We start from the raw sequence: 20,274 nt of genomic DNA on the forward strand, positions 1-20,274 counted from the left end.
TAATAATAAACTTTATTTGTATAGCACCTTTCATACAAGAAATGTAGCACAAGGGAATACATAAAATTAACATAAAAACATGTTAAAAGCATTGATCTAAAATGAATAACATTAATGTAAAATGGGATAAAATAATAAATTGTTAAATAAAAAGATATTTAAAAGACGTGCTGAGAAAAATGCACAGATTTGTAAAATGGACAGATCTCTGATAAAAACCCCCAGAGAGGGAACTTTACCGTTGCATTAAACACTTGACTGAAAGACGGACATATCCGAAGTCAGTAGTGGTCACGCTGATGCCATCTTGGATCCAGGCAGGGGTCCATTACCAAGGCAGGTGAAGTGGATGTGAAGTGAAGTACTATGTCACTCCTGCTGAACAACCCCCAAGGACGGAGAAACGCAGGTCAAGTGCGGGCGTCCACCCATCTGACACCGAGACACGCAGTAAACCAAATGCCACTCCAGACAACAGGGTAGAAGGGAAAATCCTGAAAAGTTGACTTTCTGAAGATGCCGGCTGAAGCTGAAATCGAAATGTTTTATTGGTGCATGTGTACATATACGGTCGGGCACTAAAACAGTTCATTATATCACTTAAGTTCCAACAGATGTAAAGACAGTTTACCACCCGGGGGCCGATGTTGGTAGCCATTGCTTAATCCCAATTTATGATGTATTTGAACCCTCCCTCTATTTCCCTGTGCCATGATTCAAATCACTATGGTTACAGAACTACATATTACTAGTTGGGGCCTGTCTCATCAACCCTGTCTCCTAGATTTCTGTACATTTTGTAGGAAATGTAATCGCTGTCTGGATTATGGTCAGTCAGCGTCTCCTCATGAAGGAGGCAGCGGCAGGAGTCGACAGGAAGTGGTTGAAAGGGGTTGGCAGACACACAAAGTGCAACACAATCGCACCCATTCTCAATAACCTCAAAGGAAGTTAGCGTGCTAACCGGCTAGCACTGTGGCATCCAGTCGGCCCTGAGGAAATACAGCTGCACGGAAGGCGTATTATAACCTCTTGTGTTGTAAATGCAACAATGGTTGAAGCTCTTAGCGAACTACCAGAAAACAGTCAGCCAATCAGAAGAGAGGCTGAGATAATAGAGCTCCAGAGAGAAGTGTGAGAGGAGAGAAGTCAAACTACACTGAGGTGGTTTCTGGTTCTTAAGACCACAGATATATCTTCTCATGCATTCTCAAATGTAATCATGCTACAGTCACTTCAAGTGGGGTCAATACACAAAGAAAACCAGAACACTATGTCAAACAACAAAAGCTTTTTTATTATTTCCATTATCACTTTTCTCAGTCAATATCGGCAGGCATAATTTGTTTTAGGCAGAACAACGTGGAGTGAGTTCTAGAGTGAAGCAGTAAGCAGAAAAATAAATAGTAGTGTGTACAAAAATACAACCTCACTGTACAAACGCTGCACCGCACAAAGCAAAGAGATGGGAGGCTCATCACACCTCAGACTCCACTGACGTATGGCACTTTTTAAAGACTGAAACAGTCGAGCCTGAAATTATCATCAGGAAACATGCGTGTGTGCGATTCTGTTAAAAACAACACATTAATCAGGTGTGTGTGTGTGTGTGTGTGTGTGTGTGTGTGTGTCACACAGGTAGGTCTGTAACAAGTCCCCAAACATTTGAAGTCTTGTGCGTATTTGTCTTTGGTGCGACTGAATGAGATAAATAACAATAACAATTTAAATGCAGAAATGCACTGAACCACATCCTTTTCCATCCAAAATATTTTTTATCAAGTTGTACGAGTAAATTTATATGAAATACACAGTTCAAAATTAGGCTGCCTCTGAAAACTGTGATTATTGGATGGGATTGATTTTCAGTATTGATTCTTTAAATCAAGCTTGTACTATATATGTCAAGTCATTTTGTATTTAGACTTTAATTGGTTAATGTACGCTTGTATGCGCAGCGGACTATAAACACTCAGCTGCAGACATCAGAACAAATCAATCAGAGGAGGTCAAACTGCTTCTCGTGAGCGTCCAACAATACAGTCACCAACAACAGCCTGACCGAACACGAGACTGCTTTCTGTTTTTCCATTTTAAAAGTACCTGAGTACCTGTTCAGAAAAGAAACACAGGATCTCATAAAAGTGCAGCCGTCTCATAGATAAAGTATGATATGGTTAAACCGAGCAGCACTGTAGATGCAGGTAAAAAAAGAAAAAAGATCAATTTCCACAAGTGTCAACACAGATCTCGGTCACTCATGCAACAGAAAGTGTGCACACAACTGGTAAAACTGTCTTGGAAATCTCTCGTGCGACGTAAAAAACAAAGAGTGTCATGCATTTTTCTTTTTTTTCTTTTTCTTTTTTTTTTTTTTTTTTTTTTTTGTCATGAGCGATCAATAATAATTCCTAATCTTTCCACTGACGGAGCAGCAACACGGCAGATCAAAACATGACAAAGATGACTCGCAGGAACCATTAAAAAAAAGAAAAGAAAGCAAGAAGACATCCTCTGTCTCCGCACTACTTGAAGCCAATCATGGGTGAAGCGCTGAAGAAATGCTGAGCAAAGAAACTTCACTTCTTGCTAAACACACTTGCGAAAGACTCAACCACAGACTCCAGATATGTCAGTTCCAACAGCAGCAACCTCTCACTGTCCATCATGCATCAGGGCTATGCAAATGCAAAAAAAAAACGGTTAAAAAACATCAATAGCAGCAAAATATGAATAAATAAATACATCATATCACAAAAACACATTCATCTGTGGACTTACTCCACGTGGCACAGATCACAACAGAAAAAATAAAAACAGACGTTAAGAAAAACATTTTTTTTTTTTTAGACTTCCAGAAATATCTTCAGTATTTTTGGAGCTAAACTACACTACACACTGTAGACCAAAGCGTCAGTCCTAAACACACCTCATTGTGGATAAAATGAGGACTTCCCGCCGAGGTCTCGATGCTGCAGGCGACACATACTGAACCTACAGTTTGCTACTGTACGCTGGGCTATCAAACAGGCATCAAAGACCCCCTTCGCTAACGGGCCGAGTGGTGATCGACGTGTGGCCACTGCTCTGCAGGTGCTCGATGGGACTCGAAGGTCTTGAACTGCGACGGATCAGTCTTTGCTCTCAGTGCGCGTTCGTCTGATGACTGAGGAGAAGAAGCTGCGGCCTTGCAGCGGCCCCATCAACATGGGAGCCTGGTTCTTGTGGACGATTTCAATCTGGTGTGAAGGAGAAAGAAGAGTTGAAGGTTTAGTCTGGTGCCGAGCTGCTGGTCACTGTAAGATCTGGAAGGAAACAGACGCCGCGTTTCCATTGCGGATTTGTGCGAAATAGAAGCGATTTCTTTTTTAGAAAAGTCAACAAAACCCGATTGCGACTGTTCTTCAGGTGAGTGATGTTATGCAATATCATTAAAATCAAACATGGCGACAGATTTCCAGCATCTGCTGAGAGTATGTACAATGACATCGCTTGTATCCACCACAACAGCCGTTGTCGAAGGCGATGACGGAAAGTCAAACCCCTTATAACTGGCAGCAGCAGACAAGTCTGCTGTCTTAAATGTTTTTGGATGTCATGCGACTGCTCACATCAGGTCGTGCGATTTAGATGAGGAAAAAACGGGTTTCCACTTCACTTTCGCAGTCATTTAAAAACCATAAACCCGGAGAATCTCTGTATCTGGAGACTCTCTCTACGTTCTGGTGCTGAGAGAGGTCGCTCAGTTTGTCAGGTCACCAGGTCCAACAACTTTTCAACTACTGTTTCACCACCGGAGAAGGTGGTTTGAGGTAAATTGGTTCTCCAAGGATTTACAGAGGTTCTTGAAGGAGGCTCCAGTGAGTCCTTGGCAACACGAGCAATCAACAGTTCATTATACCCACTGCTATCTCCTCGCAACGTCATCAACAACATACAATCCCCCATATGGGTCCTGAGTCCATATGGCTTCTTGTCAAATGGGGTCTGTTGGCATATGAGTGTATGTTTGAGGCTCCTAATGTGACAAGGTTTGAGATTCCCTGGGGTTCATGACTCTGATAATGAATGGCATCATACATTATGGTAGATTACGGTAAAGTATGGACTTATGGGTATAAAGTCTGACGATATCCTGTTTTCCAACAATGATGATGCCTTCTCTTCTGAAGGCTGAAGATCAATGGAACAACAAATATCGGCTATCTAGGGTTGTCATATTAAGCACATAATTTATTTGACTGTTGCACTAAAAGACTAAACGCAGTAATGGGGAGAGGAAATGCTACCATCTGCATTAAAGGACCACATTCACTTCAAAGGACAGCTGCCATTTATTGTACTTGCACTCTTGACTCCGCAGCAATTACCAGCTTTTGTAGGCTTTCTTCCACCATTAAACGTGATTGAACTTAATGTTCCTGATGTACTTTACAATATGCATGATAACCTTTTTGGGAAAGACATTGGGGCACAGAAGGAAGATCTAAAGGAATACCTGAGATTTGGGCCCTGTTTTAAAGATGCAACATTAGGCATTTACATGTATCAAGAGCCCCAGTTACAGAGCAATATGGCACAACAATTAGATCAAATGAATTATGAACTGTATGTAATGTACTCCATCAAAAATCATCCAAGCTAAGAAAACTGTGAGGGCATTAAATACGAGACTTACCTAAGTGGGATTTTTTATCAAAATCATACAGTAAAATCTCAGTTTGTAGCAGTTGTTACAGACCTAGTTATCAAAGACACAGTGATACCCGTCAAACGCCACTTCAAAATGCAAATGGCTTGACGGTGTTAAATATGTCATGCATGCAGAGGAACAGAGATGCATTTGCATAGTTGTTGTTAATAATTAGTAGGATAACATCCCATTTCACCTGTCATGTTTTTATAAGCATTTAGCAGGTCAACTGATTCAAATTCAGCCCCGACATACAGTATGAATAACTCGCCGTGGAGATCACTGCAGCACATTTATGTATTGTCAGATCCAAACTTTGCTCCTGTGGAGTTGTGCCAGCAGACACAAGAGCACTTGCAGGCTACTCATTTTGTCATGCATTGGGTTTTTCTAGCTTTGCCTGGGCGATCCATATGTAAATCTCGGCAGCACTTCATCTGCAGTGGTGTTGTAATTAAAGCTAAACAAAACAGTAATCAACACAAACTGAGGAGTTTCATTTGGAAAAAAATGAACTTGGGATAGAGAGCAAACACTTGTCGAGGTACACGTCGAAGATGTAGACGGTAAGCAAATTACAAGAAGTAAGACTTGCATCATCAAGTATTTGTTATCATAAATTACTGCGCAAAAAAAACAAAAAGCAATGATATATGGGAGAAATGCAAGGAACAGATAACTGCCCTGGATGCCAGTCTGAAACCAGTCCTTAAAGAGCCTAATAACAGTGAATATTTATATTTTTTAATGATCTTAACGCTCGTTTTCTTTGTTTTAAATCTTATCATCAACCTTTAACTGCATTGTGTTATGCTGACAGGTGTTTGTATTATTTTGTCCTCCCTATAACCCTCACGAAGGGAGTAAGACTGCTGTGTTGATTGACAGTTGTATCAGTGTTGAGATGTCAATCAATCACGGCCTGTACACGCCCACACGGTCCTGAGAAGAGCTCCAATCAGGCGAGTGAGACCGTCAGTGCAGGTTGAGTAATGACACTCTCAGGTCTCTACAGCAGTAACTGAAAAATCATTGTTTTTGTTGATGTTAAAGATCTCACCTTGCTGCAGTGATGTAATAGTGCGCTCTGTTCTGTAAACCACGACGTCACTGTGATGTGTGAATAAAGCTGTAACAGACGGGTGTCGACAAAGATGCTACAGACTCCGAAACGTTCAACCAGAATAATCTGGTGAAAAACTTCTGTTGAGTCCGGTGTCGACTTCTCTACGAGCTGCTGTTAAACAGTCCGGTGTATAGATTGCGCAATATATGGTTTGGCTCAACTGCGGCTCTGTGCGATTCACAATGAGGAGACGTTTAATGACTTACAGTGCAGGGAGTCTGCATCCAAGGCTCACCATCAATCTGCATCGGGAGGGATTTACTGGTTCTGTGAGAAACCGATAGGACATCATGTTACAGTGAAACAAAAATCTGCATTAAAAAACAAACACACTTAAAATGTCATATCAGGCAACTTCACACGTTTCTCCAAAAGACAGGAAGTGATTATTTTAATATTTCAGTTCACTGACCTGATGGTGACGGAGGAGCACTGTGCCAGACGTCTTCCAGCGCTCTTCAGGCCGGTGTAGATCTGACCCATCTCCATGGCTCCTTCCAGCCCCACCACCTCCAGCAGCTGGTCAGACAGATCTAAAACACGAAAAGACACGTCTTCAAACAGAGAGTCCAGCCAACTGGACACGTTTCTATCACACAAGTCCTGTGTTGATATAATGGCATTGTTATAATACATATTTAAAAACAAGACAATAAGAAAATGTGTCGTTCTCGTCAGACGTGAGCACATATTATACTATGCCCTCAGAGTAGAGTTTTACACTGCTAAATATGCTAAACGGCATTATTGTCTGAAAACCAAGAAGTAAACACTGAAATTTAATAAGAAAGTGAGAAAGGAAAGAAAGTGTGAAGGAAAGTGAGGACAGATAAAAGAATATGACATGTTATGTTCCTCACTTCAGACTTTGCCTTCTGCTTCTGAAACATTTAACATTCACTGTTAAAAGAGAAAAAAAAAGAAAAGAAAGAGGCACCAAGAAACAAGAAAAACAAAACAGCTATTAATTAGATTGCACCGGCAATGCAAAGCAATCTTGTGATAATATAATTATTAATTTCTCTTCTGTTTTGCAGTTATGAGCATTGATTTTGCCCCTGCTGGAAGCCCAGTGTCATGCAGGGCCCATCTGTTTCAGCGGCCCGTTCTGCCTCCGACTCTCCATCGACTCGTCCCTCCACAAATTAAGAAGCTGCTGCCTCGCTGTTGGGAGTATAGAGACACTAATTGAAACTAAGACCCATTTTTAGGTCCTTGGTGCGTGCGAGCGAGTTAGCTCGCTGTCACCGGTGCTGCTCTGTCGCTGTCATGTTTATCTGAGCCGTGTTGGTTTCCTGTAGGAGTGTCGTAGGTAATGTTGCTGTTGTTGTGAGGTGTTGTTGTCGCTGCCAAGCTGTGGTGTCCAGCTGTCACCATGGTGATGGACATGCGTCCGTCCCTATCTCAGTGAGTGCAGTGCTTTCCAGGGTCGGAGTGGAGGAGTGTGTGTACATACACAGCAGACCTCTTGACACTGGGCTTTAAAGCTGCTTCCCCTCCCCCCCTCATGACTTCTCACGTTAATGCAAACAGCTCACACAGACTCGCACTGACACGTATGATGGACAGCGTCACCAAGGCGATAAGGCTTCCTTGTTGCCCGGGGCTACAGAGATACAGTATACCCAAGGGTGCTTAGTGTGGGAAAGACCACAGAGCCTCTCTGCCAAATACAACAAGTTGAGGAGGACTCCTTACCGCCAGTGGATGTTTATTAATAACACAACTAAATATGTTTGTCCTGCTTTTTAGACCAATATTAATAATAATAACTAATTGAAATAACTAATTGAAAGGAATAGTTTTTACACTTTGGACATTTTTGACACTTTGACATAATTATGATGGATATGTGGTAAAATCTTTGGTTGTCAATCCAAAACAGTTGTAGATTGAACTGTGAGACACAGCTCTGACACAGTGTCAGTGAAATTTAGGACGTGTCTACAGCTACAACCCAGAAATGTGCCACATTTTGTAAGCACCATTTTTAAATAAAGTTTAGAGGGGGAAAATGAAATGAGAAAGAGGTCTGATGGACTCTTTGAGAAGAGATGAGATGAGAAGACTGAGCCATGAGACTGTTAGCTTAGCTTTAGCATAAAGACTTGAAACAGGAGGAAACTGCTAGCCTGGCTCAGTGGAAAGATTACAAGTTAAGCCTACCAGCACCTGCAAAGCTCAATAATTAGCACGTTATATCTCATTTGTTTAAAGGTGCTTTTTGTAAGTTTCTTGCTGGGAACGGCTGGTGAGGATTGTCGCTTGCAGAGAACTGGCAGCGCTACGTCTTCAGGGCAGATTGGACGCTACAGCGAGTTGCTATCTTAAACTGTCGAGATGGGCCGGTGCTAGCTGGTTAGCATGCTAATTTTAGTAAAAAGAAGAGCTGATAAAAATAGAAGCAAAACAAGAGTTAACATTGGTGAGTAAAGGACAAAAATTTGATGCTGAACTCGCAATGTTTCTTCTAGACTGGTAAGTAAGCAGCTGTTAATGCTGATGTTGGCTATGTAGCAATAGCGAAACTTACAAATACCTCCTTTAATCTGTCAAAAACAAATAAAGCAAATTACAATTTACATTCCCAAAATATTGAGCTACTCCTTTAAGATGTTACACTATTTTGTTTTGAGCAAAAATAAGTATTTCAACTCAATAAATAACTACTTAAAGCCCAGAGATAATGAATGATGTGAGAACATGTTATGATGTTGGACCAGGACTTCAAAATAAGCTTAAAATGAACCTACACTTAATGATTTCAATAAAGGATAGTGAGTGAAAGCCAGATTTAGTCTAGTGTGATTTAGTGGTGAATTTCCATTTTTATTTCGAATCCTCAGCTATTATTTCTCATATTACAGCTGCAAATGAAATACCTGGAACAAGGATCAAAAATAGACCCTGTCAAATATAGAAACAAAGTCATCGTGTTTACTGTCCCAAGATAAACTGGGAGAAAAACTGAGTCACCCAACTGTTTATGCCAGAAGGAGGTTGAATTGTGAACACACAAGATAAGCAGCTGGTGGCCAAATATAAACCCAAACACCCCTCACTTAACCTACAATCAAAACTGATGTGGCTCACTCGGGTGATGGAAGCAATATTTGACTGTGATAAACACACAACACACACACACACACACACACAACACACACACACACACACACACACACACACACAGAAGGTGACAGTGGTATGAATGAATGTCCATATGGGAGATTCACAAAAGGAGCGCTGTGGCTTTAATCTCAGCCATGCCTTCCCGTCCGAGTGTGGGATTAGAAACGGCGTCTGTGTCACTGTCAAACAACTACCTGTCGAGGCCGGTGGCCGCACTGACACATGTGGAGCGACGGGGTGAGGGCGAGGGAATGAAGGAGGAACAGCGAGGGAGCGGAGCGGGAACAGCAGCCGATCAGCTGAAAGTAAAACTAAAGAAGAATGGCGGGAGGAGCAGGGAGGGCGCGTGGAGGCCGATCCTACAATGAAAGCTTCATGGGGCTTGTCATGGGGCATCAGTCCCCCCCACCCCAACCCACCCCACCCCCCCCCCCCCCCCCCACCCCCCCCACCCCTGCCCCTGCAAAAACCTCAGTCCTATCCTAAATAATTCACTCCACAGCCATTCCCTTCCACCTGAGGGGCTTGTCTCCTGGCGTCACCAGCGGGACGATTTAACAGCTCCCGAAAGGTCAGGGTTTTTTATGTCCCAGCCACCCTCCAACCCAAACACCCACACACACACACACCACACACACACACACACACACACACAGACACAAACACACACAGAATAATCCCTGCCAACAGTTTGATCTGTGCGTCGTGCTCGGCGGTGCCCCCTCTGGGCTAATGCACTCCTGTGTTTACCTCTAAATACGGCGTTCTCTTGATCTGACAACTTAGGCCGCTCACCTTGAGGGCACCTTCAGCAAGGGCATCCATTCTCTCTCTCTCTCTCTCTCTCACACACACACACACACACAACACACACACACACACACACACACACACACACACACACACACACACACACGTGTACGCCAGCACACATCAATAAACAGGCACAGGGAGACACAAATGGGCACAAGCTCACAAAGACACACTCCCCACTCACACTAAGTGCCTTCCCAGCTCTGGACTATAACCTTTTTTTTTTTTTCCAACCACAAACACCAAACTGATTGATTTTCATTCAGGGATTAATGGAGTGTTCGTCGTAGCAAGGTTGGGCTTTGAATTGATCAACTATCTCCCTCACGGTCTGCCCTCTGACAGTCACATCATCACGTTAGAGAAGTTAAACGCATCCAAACATGCAACAGTTTTCGGTAGGAGAACGTCTACGGTTTGTTTGGGTTGATTATTTTATAACTGCACCGTCCCCGCAGTGATTTACAACTCCTTCTCTTGTTCTCTCGGCTTTTCCAAAGATCACAAAACATTTATTTCTGATAGTACAGTAAACGCTGCTGCAGATTTTAACAAGCTTTGAAGGCGCAACAGCTACTGAAATCCAAAGGAAACAAAAAACTGAATCATATCAGGGAAAGAAAATAATAATAAAGCCTCATAGACAGCTTCACAGAGCTCTGTTTTTACACCAGTCATGTTCTGACCAGTGAAGTCTCATAAGGGATCGCTGGCAGCCGAGTCTGGAGATCCTCACTGACTCGTCATGTTTCAAGTCCGACACTGATTGTAACATCCACTTGATCCCCGAGTACAAACACACCATCACTGCAGGAAACCTAAAAAACATACTGCGCATCACCTGAACGGGCAGGAGTTAGACATGATGGAAAATAAAAAACAAGAACCAAACAGATCCAGAACTCATGGCAACAGCTCATTTGTGAGGAGGAAAGAAGGAAGAAACAGCCGTGTTTCAGCTAATAAATTATTTAAGAAAGTCTCTAAAACCAAAATAACTTAGTCATCTAGCAGTGAAATATTTTAACCTCTTCAAGTCATGTTTGATCCTCGCACATACTTAACATACTGATGTTAAGCAGGTTTAATAATTACCATGTTCACCACCTTCGTTAAAAGGAGCTATTTGTAGGTTTTGCTATTGCTACATAGCCAACATTAGCATTAGCTGTTTACACACCAGTCTTGACAAAAGCTCCAGCTTTTTTGTTGTGTTTATAAGACAAGAGGTGATAATACGTCCTCTGAGCAGCGTTACTTCTTCAGGGCAGCCTGGATGCTACAGTGAAGAGATGGTCCAGTTGGACTGGAGCTAGCTAGTTAGCATGCTAACTTCAGTAGGAGAGAAGAAGTGATAGGAACAGATATAAAACAAGATGGTTTCCACTTCTGGAGACAGCTCTTTGCACGTAGAGGAGTGAAGTTTGATGCTGAACTCACAACGTTTCATCTAGACTGGCGAGTAAACAGCTGTTAATGCTAACGTTAGCTATGTAGCAATAGCAAAACTTACAAATAGCTCCTTTAAGCATATGGCCATGCTAACATTTGGCTAATTAGATCTAAGCACAAAGTACAGGTGAGGCAGAGGGGATTTCATTATTATCAAAGTATTGGATATATTTAAATTTTGGGCTGCTGGTTGAGGTAGAGGAAAAGTCAAAAGTAAAAGTGATGCACATGAATGTCGGTTGCTCCACTAGTAGTAAATATCCAATCTGACAGTTTTTGAGATATTTCCCTCTCGCCAACTGGATATTTTTTCCTTCTCCTAAAAACGCTTTCAAGTGGCTCACACCGTTTCACCAGTTCACCACAGAGCAGCTGACTCATTCTGCTTCATTCATTCATATACTCCCATTGACGGGCTTCCTTTTGACGTAAATGGATTCAGGGGTTTGCCCAACAACCCCCCTCAGTCCGCTCCTATTAACTGAGCCTGTCCACTGGTGCCTGCACATACCATTAATACACAAGTGACAGTTCCAAACAGTGACATGGTTGTACCTCTTCTTTGCAAACAAAACCTGCTAGCTATGATTCACCTTGTCGTCAGTGAAATATTCATGCGCTCGGGAAAAGTTTGGCCGAAAGTTTAGTCTTTGTTCCATCTGATAGGAGCAAGGACAAGGACTGTCTGTGGGCTGTCTAACCTATTCAACTTACAGTATTATTGGCCCTTAGCACAAACCAACCATGATCAACAGTGTATGCAGGACCTTGAAACTGCTGTTGATAACTCACCAGTTACCGTGTGACTTCCCAAACATAGATTCTGTTTTAAATCAAGCAGTTTGCATTTGTACCTCGATGTGCTCGTACCTTGAACTGCAAACATGAGCTCTTTGGGGTCGACCACCGGTGTCCTCTTGTCTTGGCCCTTTTTCCCTCCCTTTCTGTTTCCCCTCCTCTTCTTGCTCTCGCCCCAAAGGTTGGAACCGCCGTGCATGCTGGGAATGTTGAGAATGGCAATGCCTTCCAGGGAGATGGTGCTGAGGTCCAGCGTAACACCATCACACTTTCAGACAGGAGGAAAAAACGGAGGGGAAAGACGTTCATATGGGTAAGCAATGCACGCTGCATCTGGGTTCTGTAGTTTGAGCAGTAACAGGTCACGGCTGCTGGACAAGAACTATTAATTCTCAATTATCAGAGAACCAGTTGTGTCTTAAAATTGATGAGTAAAAAAATCAGATACAAATATAAAACCGATGCACTTAACCTTTGAAAATTACTGAATGACTAAACACCCACAATCCACCTGATGAACAAGCATATATCGGATGTAAATATGCATTTGAACCATGTCGCCCTGAAGCAGCTGCGTAGTTCAGAGATTCTCCGGTTAGCAGCGCTAACTCTAATTATACCCAGTCTAAAGTAGTGAGGGTAAAGGTAATTCACCCTCTAAAATGTTTAGAAATCAGCTGGAACAAGAGCGACGGTTGAGCTGCAGTGATGGTGACCTCCTGTTTCAGTGGAGTGTCCTTGTTCCTTTGTCAGTCTGTATTTGTTTCTGCGCCTCTGCCTGGACCTGTCTCTCTGTCTGAGCCGGGACGCGTCTCTCCATCTGAGCCCGAGCCTGAAAACGTCTCCCCAGCTTAGTCTTAGCCTGAAAGTGTCTCCCGGGGTAAGGGTCTGACGCTCAGCCTAAACATTTCTCTTTGTCTGAGCCTGAGTGAGAACTTGTTTGTGCCGTATTCGTCTATACCCGTCCGTCTGAACCTCAGCCTGTTTTTAAACCACCGTTGCTGTCAATTTAATCCGATTAAAGCTGAGAGGAGTCGACCGCAGTCGTCAGGCCAGTAATAAAAGAGCCTCATACCTGCTTTACTCCAGTAGGTACTTATCCAACACTAATTAATAAAGACCTCTACACTGTGTGGATAGCTCTGAGAACGGGGAAGATGAATTGTATAGACACCATCTTCATTATCACTCAATATCACACACAGCAGGGTCATGTAGGGCTAATTACCTGTGTGTTGAACTGAGGTTCGGTGAGAAGCGGGGGGTGAGGTGTGCAGATAGCCTTCACACATCAACACTTTGTCTGGGTGAATTTGAAACTATACAAATTTGGCCTATTTATGGAACAATGGCTGACCGGAATATTTTCATTATTCTTAGCTGACCACACGGTTTAATCAAATATTCCTACTAATATGAACAATGTATGATCTCACGTAATAGAGTTGATATAAGGATAACTGTGACTTTGTTCCTTTTCTGTCTCTACAAACTGAAAAACACACGGTTTGATTTACCTCAACCTCCAGAAAGTCGTGGAGCTTCTTACATGTGGCCGAGAAGGTCTCCGAAGTGCCGAACTCAAAGTACCACAGCTTATTCTTTGTTCTGAAAGAGACAAGACAACAGGAACTGCAAAGGGACCAAGAAAAGAGGAAACATAGGAGTGTTTTTCCCCCCACATCAAAATCTGAACCTTGTATAGTCGTAGCGTCTCTTCTTCTCCTCTCTGTCTCTAGTCCCCTACATGCTGAGCTTATGACAAAGAGAAAGAGTCTGTAAAGGTGTATTTTTTTGTGTTTGAAAAAAGGGTCTTCTGAACCACACAGGAAATACACCTCTCATGTTTACCGCTGACCAAAATCCCAGAGTCATTAATCTCCAAAGAATGCATAATGTGCATCATTAATCACGTATCGAAGCAGGTGATGAATCCCAAGTAAGTTAAGGAGGCATCTGAGGGAGCACACGGGGTGACCGTTGGGTACCCATGCCCAACATTAAGGCCCTGTGAGGGGTGTGAGAGGGTAATCTACCTGCCCCTGCAATTAACAGAGGACTGGGGTGCTGCTCCCCGGGCCTCCTACTGCACACATTCCCATTACTAAGGCTGATGATCAATGACCTCGCAGGAGTGAGTCGCCATCTGTCCCCTACGCTGCTCCCAGCCTCATGGCTACCAGAACAAAATGTCATTGTATTCTTACATTGGAGACTTGATTATTTGTTGAACCCGTCTGTTATGTTTTTGACGCTCCGCACGTCTCTGCAGTCATGCTTATCATGCAAATATACGTCTTACAGTGCGATCCAGACCTTCAGAATTGAAATGAAATCATGTGAAATTGAAGGGAGAGTTTCATATTTAACACACATACATTTGTGTCAGCGTGAAGTTGTTATTTATTTGACAGCTACAAACGAGCAAAAATGCATCAGCGCAGCTTCAAACATGAAAGGGAACAAGATGGGAAAGATTTAATGTTGGTCACCTGTACAGGTTGAGGCCAGTCGGGGGGGTTATAGACTGGAACTATGAAATTTATTTTGCCAGTGGAGCCATCCCTCTCCGTCCTTTTTTATTCTTTTAAATAAAGAGAACCACAGTTTCTTGCTGCCAAAATAAGATGCATTAAAAGAAAAGCTGCATATCCATAGAAGCTCTTTTAAGCAGGAAGTATGAAAACCTACACATGAAGTGAATCACACACATCAAACAATCACATGTTGTTGTCTTTCACTTCATCAACCTGCACCCGGATGAAAACTGGCTTTTAGCAACATCTTGGGCAGTAAATATATTGTGCATTATCCCTGTTAAATTAACAATAAAATAAAAAATAACATAAACTCAGTCAATAGTTGCCACTACAGGCCCGTAGTTCATACTGCCTCCTGACACTAAAGGTTTCTTTGACGGCACAGACATAAAGCTTGTCCGTCCGTCCGTCCTCTAAAGAGCCTATCCTGGCACACTTTAGGCAAACTGAATTTTTCCAGTAAATCAAACTCTTTTCAAATCAAAATCTTTTTTTTTACAATTTTTTTTTCTTTTTGATACAGGTGACATTTTTGACGTGATGGCGGCCGTACAGGAAATGTCAGAGAGTCATCAAAATGACGAATGATAGTGAATCCTCTTCTAGGAAGTGTGAATATCAATACCAGAGTTTTATTGCAATCTAGTATCTCGCTGGTGACAAACCTAAACCCAAACCCAGAGTCAGGCTTGCAATAACCACGTTGTTGTTGACGCCTATAGGAGTTAGATGAGAGGGTGTTTAGGTTTAGTGTGAAACAGATGTTACGACAAAGGCTTCAGATCTGAGGAGCATTAAGTTCAAACTAACTGTAAAACCTCCAGGCGATGATGTGACCCTTCTGCACCACATTTCAAGCATATGATGTGATGCCAATATGAAAATCACAGTCACATAACTTCACAAACCAACACCTCTTCAACATCTGAGCGGGTTTTAAAATTGCTTATGCAGCACAGTAAATTAGGTCCTGGGTAACGGCATCACATTTCCAGAAGACTGAGTTGACTACACATATAGTAACACTGCAGCTGCAAGTCACAACTAACTTTTTCCACTCACCCCTGGTCTGAGGTGAATTACTCAATGGAACATGTTTCCTCTCAACTCTTTGTGGCAAATATCCAAAGCTCCTCTTAGTGCCTTCAGTGAAAACAGACTGCAGCGAGTCTCACTGAAGGTGAGAAACAAGTTACGTATACTTTATGTTTTTTTGGAAATTATTAAGTGACGTTAAGCTCTGCCTGTTCATTTCTCAACAACAAAAAAAAAAAAAAAGACAGAGGGTAAGTTTGGTTAATTTCTACCCACAAGCACAGATCCCAGATGGTTTCTGAAGAAACAACAGACAGCAACACACAATTCATCTCAAAGCTTCAAGGAGAGGAAAAAAAAAAGACAGTGCTGACATGCAGAACTGAAAACAGTAAAAAATGGCCTTCTCTTAGCTGGAATCAAAGCACTACAAGAGGGACGTATTAGTATAAGCAGAGTAACAATCACTGAATTATTGATTTCCTCATTAGGACTTTTGTCAGGACCATTTAGCCACTTTATAAATGAGCTTTCATTAGGGTACTTGCAAGGTAGCTCAACTCTGCAGTTGATTTATAATGTGCAACATGGTCAATAGCAGAGGGGTGGGAGCAGAGGGAGGTGGGAAGAGGCAGGAGGGCGACAGGGCCACGCTGAGAGGCTTTCCACAACAACACATCCCTGCGACTCCTCCGGCTCAGTCGCCGAGAGGGAAAACCCAGGAGAACACATGCTCTCAGGCTCGGGCCATTTTGCAAACAAACAAATGAAGGTGGCTACTTTGAAAAGCGTATTCAAAACTAGTGGTTGGTGACTGATGGAGAGAATGGAGCCAGATATAGGGAATGTTGTGGATCCTTTGACTCTCTGTTGTTGCTTTGTTGAAGCAGGTTTTGGTACGTTCAAGAGCCTTTGATGTCTGAAGGCGTGTTTAGACTGTGTAGAGGTCACACACAAAGTCAGAGCGGTTGTGAAAAGGTGTGGATTTATTGTAGCTGACATGAAGCGAGGTAAAGCCCTGTACTAATTGGACATGTCTCAACCGTAGCACTTATCCCAAGACTACATGACTCCACTTCATGAAAGAGTTTTGCTAGCAGAGTCTTAGCTCTTAGCTTTCATAAACACATACACACACGCTCAGCAGGGAAGTTGCTACATGCTGTGGTTAGCATCTGTGCAGTGGCTCAATTGGATTTTTGTGGCAAAAACATAAAAAAAAGACTGCGTAGCCAAGTGGTCAATTTTGTGCAAATCAAATCAAAGGAGCCATTTTTTCCGTATCAAAGTTTACAGGTGTCGCAGGGACCTACTACATATCTTAATAAAGTTGTATAAAGCTTCTTGTGGCTCCGCAGGGAGCAGTGTGAAGCCAAGGCAAGATGTTGCAGCACTGGTTGGATGTGAAAACTTCTTTAGCTTTAACTATTTATTTATTAGTTTGAAAATTAAAGAGATCTGGGGGTGTGGACTTGGAAGGAAGTGAGTTTACCAGACGTCTGTAGGCGGCTACTCATCTCTGCTTGGGGATAGCAGCTGGAAGCTACATTAGCCACTACTAGCATAACAAACCCGAATTTCAAATGGAACTGCTGGTGGTCAAGTTGCATTGTGCGTAAAGTAGGTGCCAGGTTTTCACAAGGAAGACAAACGTGTTGAATGAAAAAGAAAATATCTCCAACAGTGTTATAGGTGTGCAGTGCTAGATTGGTGGAAGACTCCTTTAAGGCAGCAGCCTCATATCAGTGGACTCAGGGAAATAACTGCAGTCTCCAACCTGATACATCATTCACCTGTTGGGCAGACATTTTTCATGAGTCTACCGGAAAGAAAGCCCTTCTTCACAGTCAGGAAACTTGTTAAACTCCGGTGATTCTCATCAAATTTTACAGCACGACCGGAGCGGCATCCTAAACAGTGAGCTGTGGGTTTCTTTTTTTTTTTTCACAGTACAGCAGAACCAAAGTGAAGTATCTTTGAGAACAGATACAGTAAGAGACAACGTCTGACTGTCCTGTCGATTCGCACCACTTAACCTAACAAGCGCGCCATGGCAACAAATCACCTCATGTCCCTGTTCATTAGGTAATTAGGAGCATCTCATTGGTTGGATTGGATTGTCGTTTGTTATCTGCCGACTGATGATAAACACCGGACTCCTCTGACAGACTGACTGCGAGCAGCGTCTTCAACAGGGGCCAGCTCGCCCCAGGATTAATAGGGAGTCCATCTGAGTAAGATGATACTGTTACGGTAGATTAGGAGGACCTTACTTTATGGTAAGTGCAATAAAAGTGAACATAAAGTGTTCATTTCCTTAAACTGTTGGCAGACTTTTAAGCTCCCGCATCCTCCAGGACATCTTAGAAGTTCATTCATTATGTTTCCTGTGGGAACGATTTGTTTTTTCAGGCAAAAAAAAAAGAAACAGCGGCGTCCAGTACGTAGCAGGTTTTTAATCTCAGAGTACCCACAAGGCCTCGGCTGTCATTTTACCTGCAGTGTATCAATGCAAAGATTACTGCAATAATAACTTTAGCGGTGTGCATGTGAGATCAGCTGTAGTAGTCACAGCTGGCAGGCCAAAAGAAAACAGTGGCTCAGGTTTCCACAGCCGCTGAGGTGTCGTTTATTTGCACAAACAAATCCTGATACAAAAGTGAAAGAAGAGGACAAATACAAATTGTGTGGCCAAGAGGGAAAAAAAAACAAAAAGAAGATGGAGCTTTGGAAAAACAATACAAGCTGAGAGACAGGTGAGCTGAACATCAGGAAGACAAATGTAGCTCAAACAGCCTGAATCCGAAAAACACCCATGTTCATCAAGCCTTCGCTGCTTGGTCACCATATTAAAGGATGTCAGAGGCGATAAGCTTCAGTGTAGCGTCGCTGTCCTGAGGCCACAGCACCTTTAGATGCACTTTCCACCGGCCACACTGAACGCGAGGCTCAGCGCCCATTGATTTTTGTTCCCCTCTGACACTTAATCTAACCCACAATGATCTACGACCTTATTTTCACACTAATTTCTTCTTGATCAGAGGTGATAAATATCGCATTGACATAACCAACTCTTTGTGCATTGCATCAATGCACTGTTTTGTTTAACATGACACCGCCTGGAGCGCTCCGACTCCGACTGGCAGTTTGAGAAATGACCTGAGTTGCGTCGCCTTGCCTTCAGAGACGCAGCAAGCAGTTTGAAAAATGTATTTCTCTCTGTTTCACTGCAATGACTCCAATGTGCTTTTTAAAGTACTGATACCAGTACAGAATATCCTACATTTTTGTGTACAAATACAAAAAGATTAAAGTACTAAAATGACAAAAGTAAATTGATAAGCTTGAGTCCTCAAACATTTTTCTTTTTCACATATTTTAACTTGGTGTACCGAGTTCATTTAAATCTCCACAGTTGTTTTTAGTCAGTAATGTTGGACCACTGTCGCCAACTTGGAGACACCGTCCCCGAGTTCATGACATTTTGTACCAACCTTGTAATTTCTGCAAAGTGTTAATTCGCAGGTCAAAGACTAATTGAAAGTGATATATTTAAATTATTTTTCAATGGGAAGGAGTAATTGAAATGCTCTTGAAACAATGCTAGTATGTAACCTAGCTCCTTCAAGACCTTCACATTTTAACCGAATTTAAACCAGTTTTAACCAAGACCTCTATATCACCTGACCTGTAAATCATAGTCAGCGCTTCCTCCTCTTGGATTGTACTGTATATGGTCACTGAGGCTGAATGTTCAAGAATACGTGTTTCTAGTATTTCATGGTTAATGAGAAAGTGGTTCTCAGACTTTTGGACGCCACTGTCGATCATCTGTGACTCTTTGCGGAGGTCGGTGGGTTGGGAACATTTGCTCGAGAGTCGGGAACTGTGGCGTCATGCTTTAGAGGACAGTTATAACAGTTGGTAACACTACAACTGAAGTCCTATGAAAACCTTTTGAACAATTATAAAGAAGCACTACAGTAATTTGAAACTGAAATGAAACACAGTCTCATTTGTGATACTCTACCACCATAATGTATCGACTCGAGCCATTAATTCTGGGAATTGTTCGACACCTGATGTGAACTTAACAAAGCAATACGGTTAATTAATGATTTCAGACTGTGGCCTGAGAGGCGTTTAAACAATGTGTTTATCTGAGGTCTGACACCTCCAGCAACACATCAGCCAGGAGAAGTTAGTTAAATTTAACTTTCTTTTGTAAGAGGGTAATTCATCTTCCTTCATTATTTATTGAGAAACTGTTTGAAATTGTTGACGACCTCTAGTGGCCTCAGCGAAAGAGGAAGTCAGGTGACGTGGTCACGTGAACCTATCTATGACTTTCACGTGCTTAACCACGTTTATTCTTGTAACCACAACAACAAAGGTTCTCTAACCTTAAGGAAGTACGTAAACTAACCTGAACCATGATCTTTACCTGGACCGCCGCTCTCACGTTTGTTTCTCTGATAAGTTAAGATCCAGACATTCAGTGACTGAAATCCTTCATCCTTAAAATACATATTAAACGACCAAGATCCAGAAAGTGTATTGTAAAGATGTGGCTTAAAACTGGATCAAAGGTCAATTTTGACCACTTCCAGCAGACAACCACAATGCAAAGGGGAGAATACGACAGGCGACCAAATTAAACCTCTCGGGCTTGAAAACTGCTGGGCACA

General features: G+C 42.4%; 1 protein-coding gene across 2 annotated transcripts in view; it reads right to left on the reverse strand.

Annotated features, from left to right (window-relative positions):
• Nucleotides 1-1,276: 1,276 nt before the first annotated feature.
• dgkb (diacylglycerol kinase, beta) overlaps nucleotides 1,277-20,274 on the reverse strand; it is a 75,138-nt gene continuing 56,140 nt past the window's right edge. For both annotated transcript variants that reach the window (XM_056381875.1, XM_056381874.1), the window contains 5 exons: nucleotides 13,529-13,619; nucleotides 12,084-12,279; nucleotides 6,232-6,352; nucleotides 6,026-6,086; nucleotides 1,277-3,239 (listed from right to left, as the gene is read on the reverse strand). In XM_056381875.1, the coding sequence (XP_056237850.1) occupies nucleotides 3,132-3,239; nucleotides 6,026-6,086; nucleotides 6,232-6,352; nucleotides 12,084-12,279; nucleotides 13,529-13,619 (577 nt within the window). In that variant the 3' untranslated portion in view covers nucleotides 1,277-3,131. The remainder of the gene's footprint in view (nucleotides 3,240-6,025; nucleotides 6,087-6,231; nucleotides 6,353-12,083; nucleotides 12,280-13,528; nucleotides 13,620-20,274) is intronic.

Source organism: Seriola aureovittata, chromosome 7 (assembly GCF_021018895.1).
Source record: "Seriola aureovittata isolate HTS-2021-v1 ecotype China chromosome 7, ASM2101889v1, whole genome shotgun sequence".
Taxonomy (NCBI): domain Eukaryota; kingdom Metazoa; phylum Chordata; class Actinopteri; order Carangiformes; family Carangidae; genus Seriola; species Seriola aureovittata.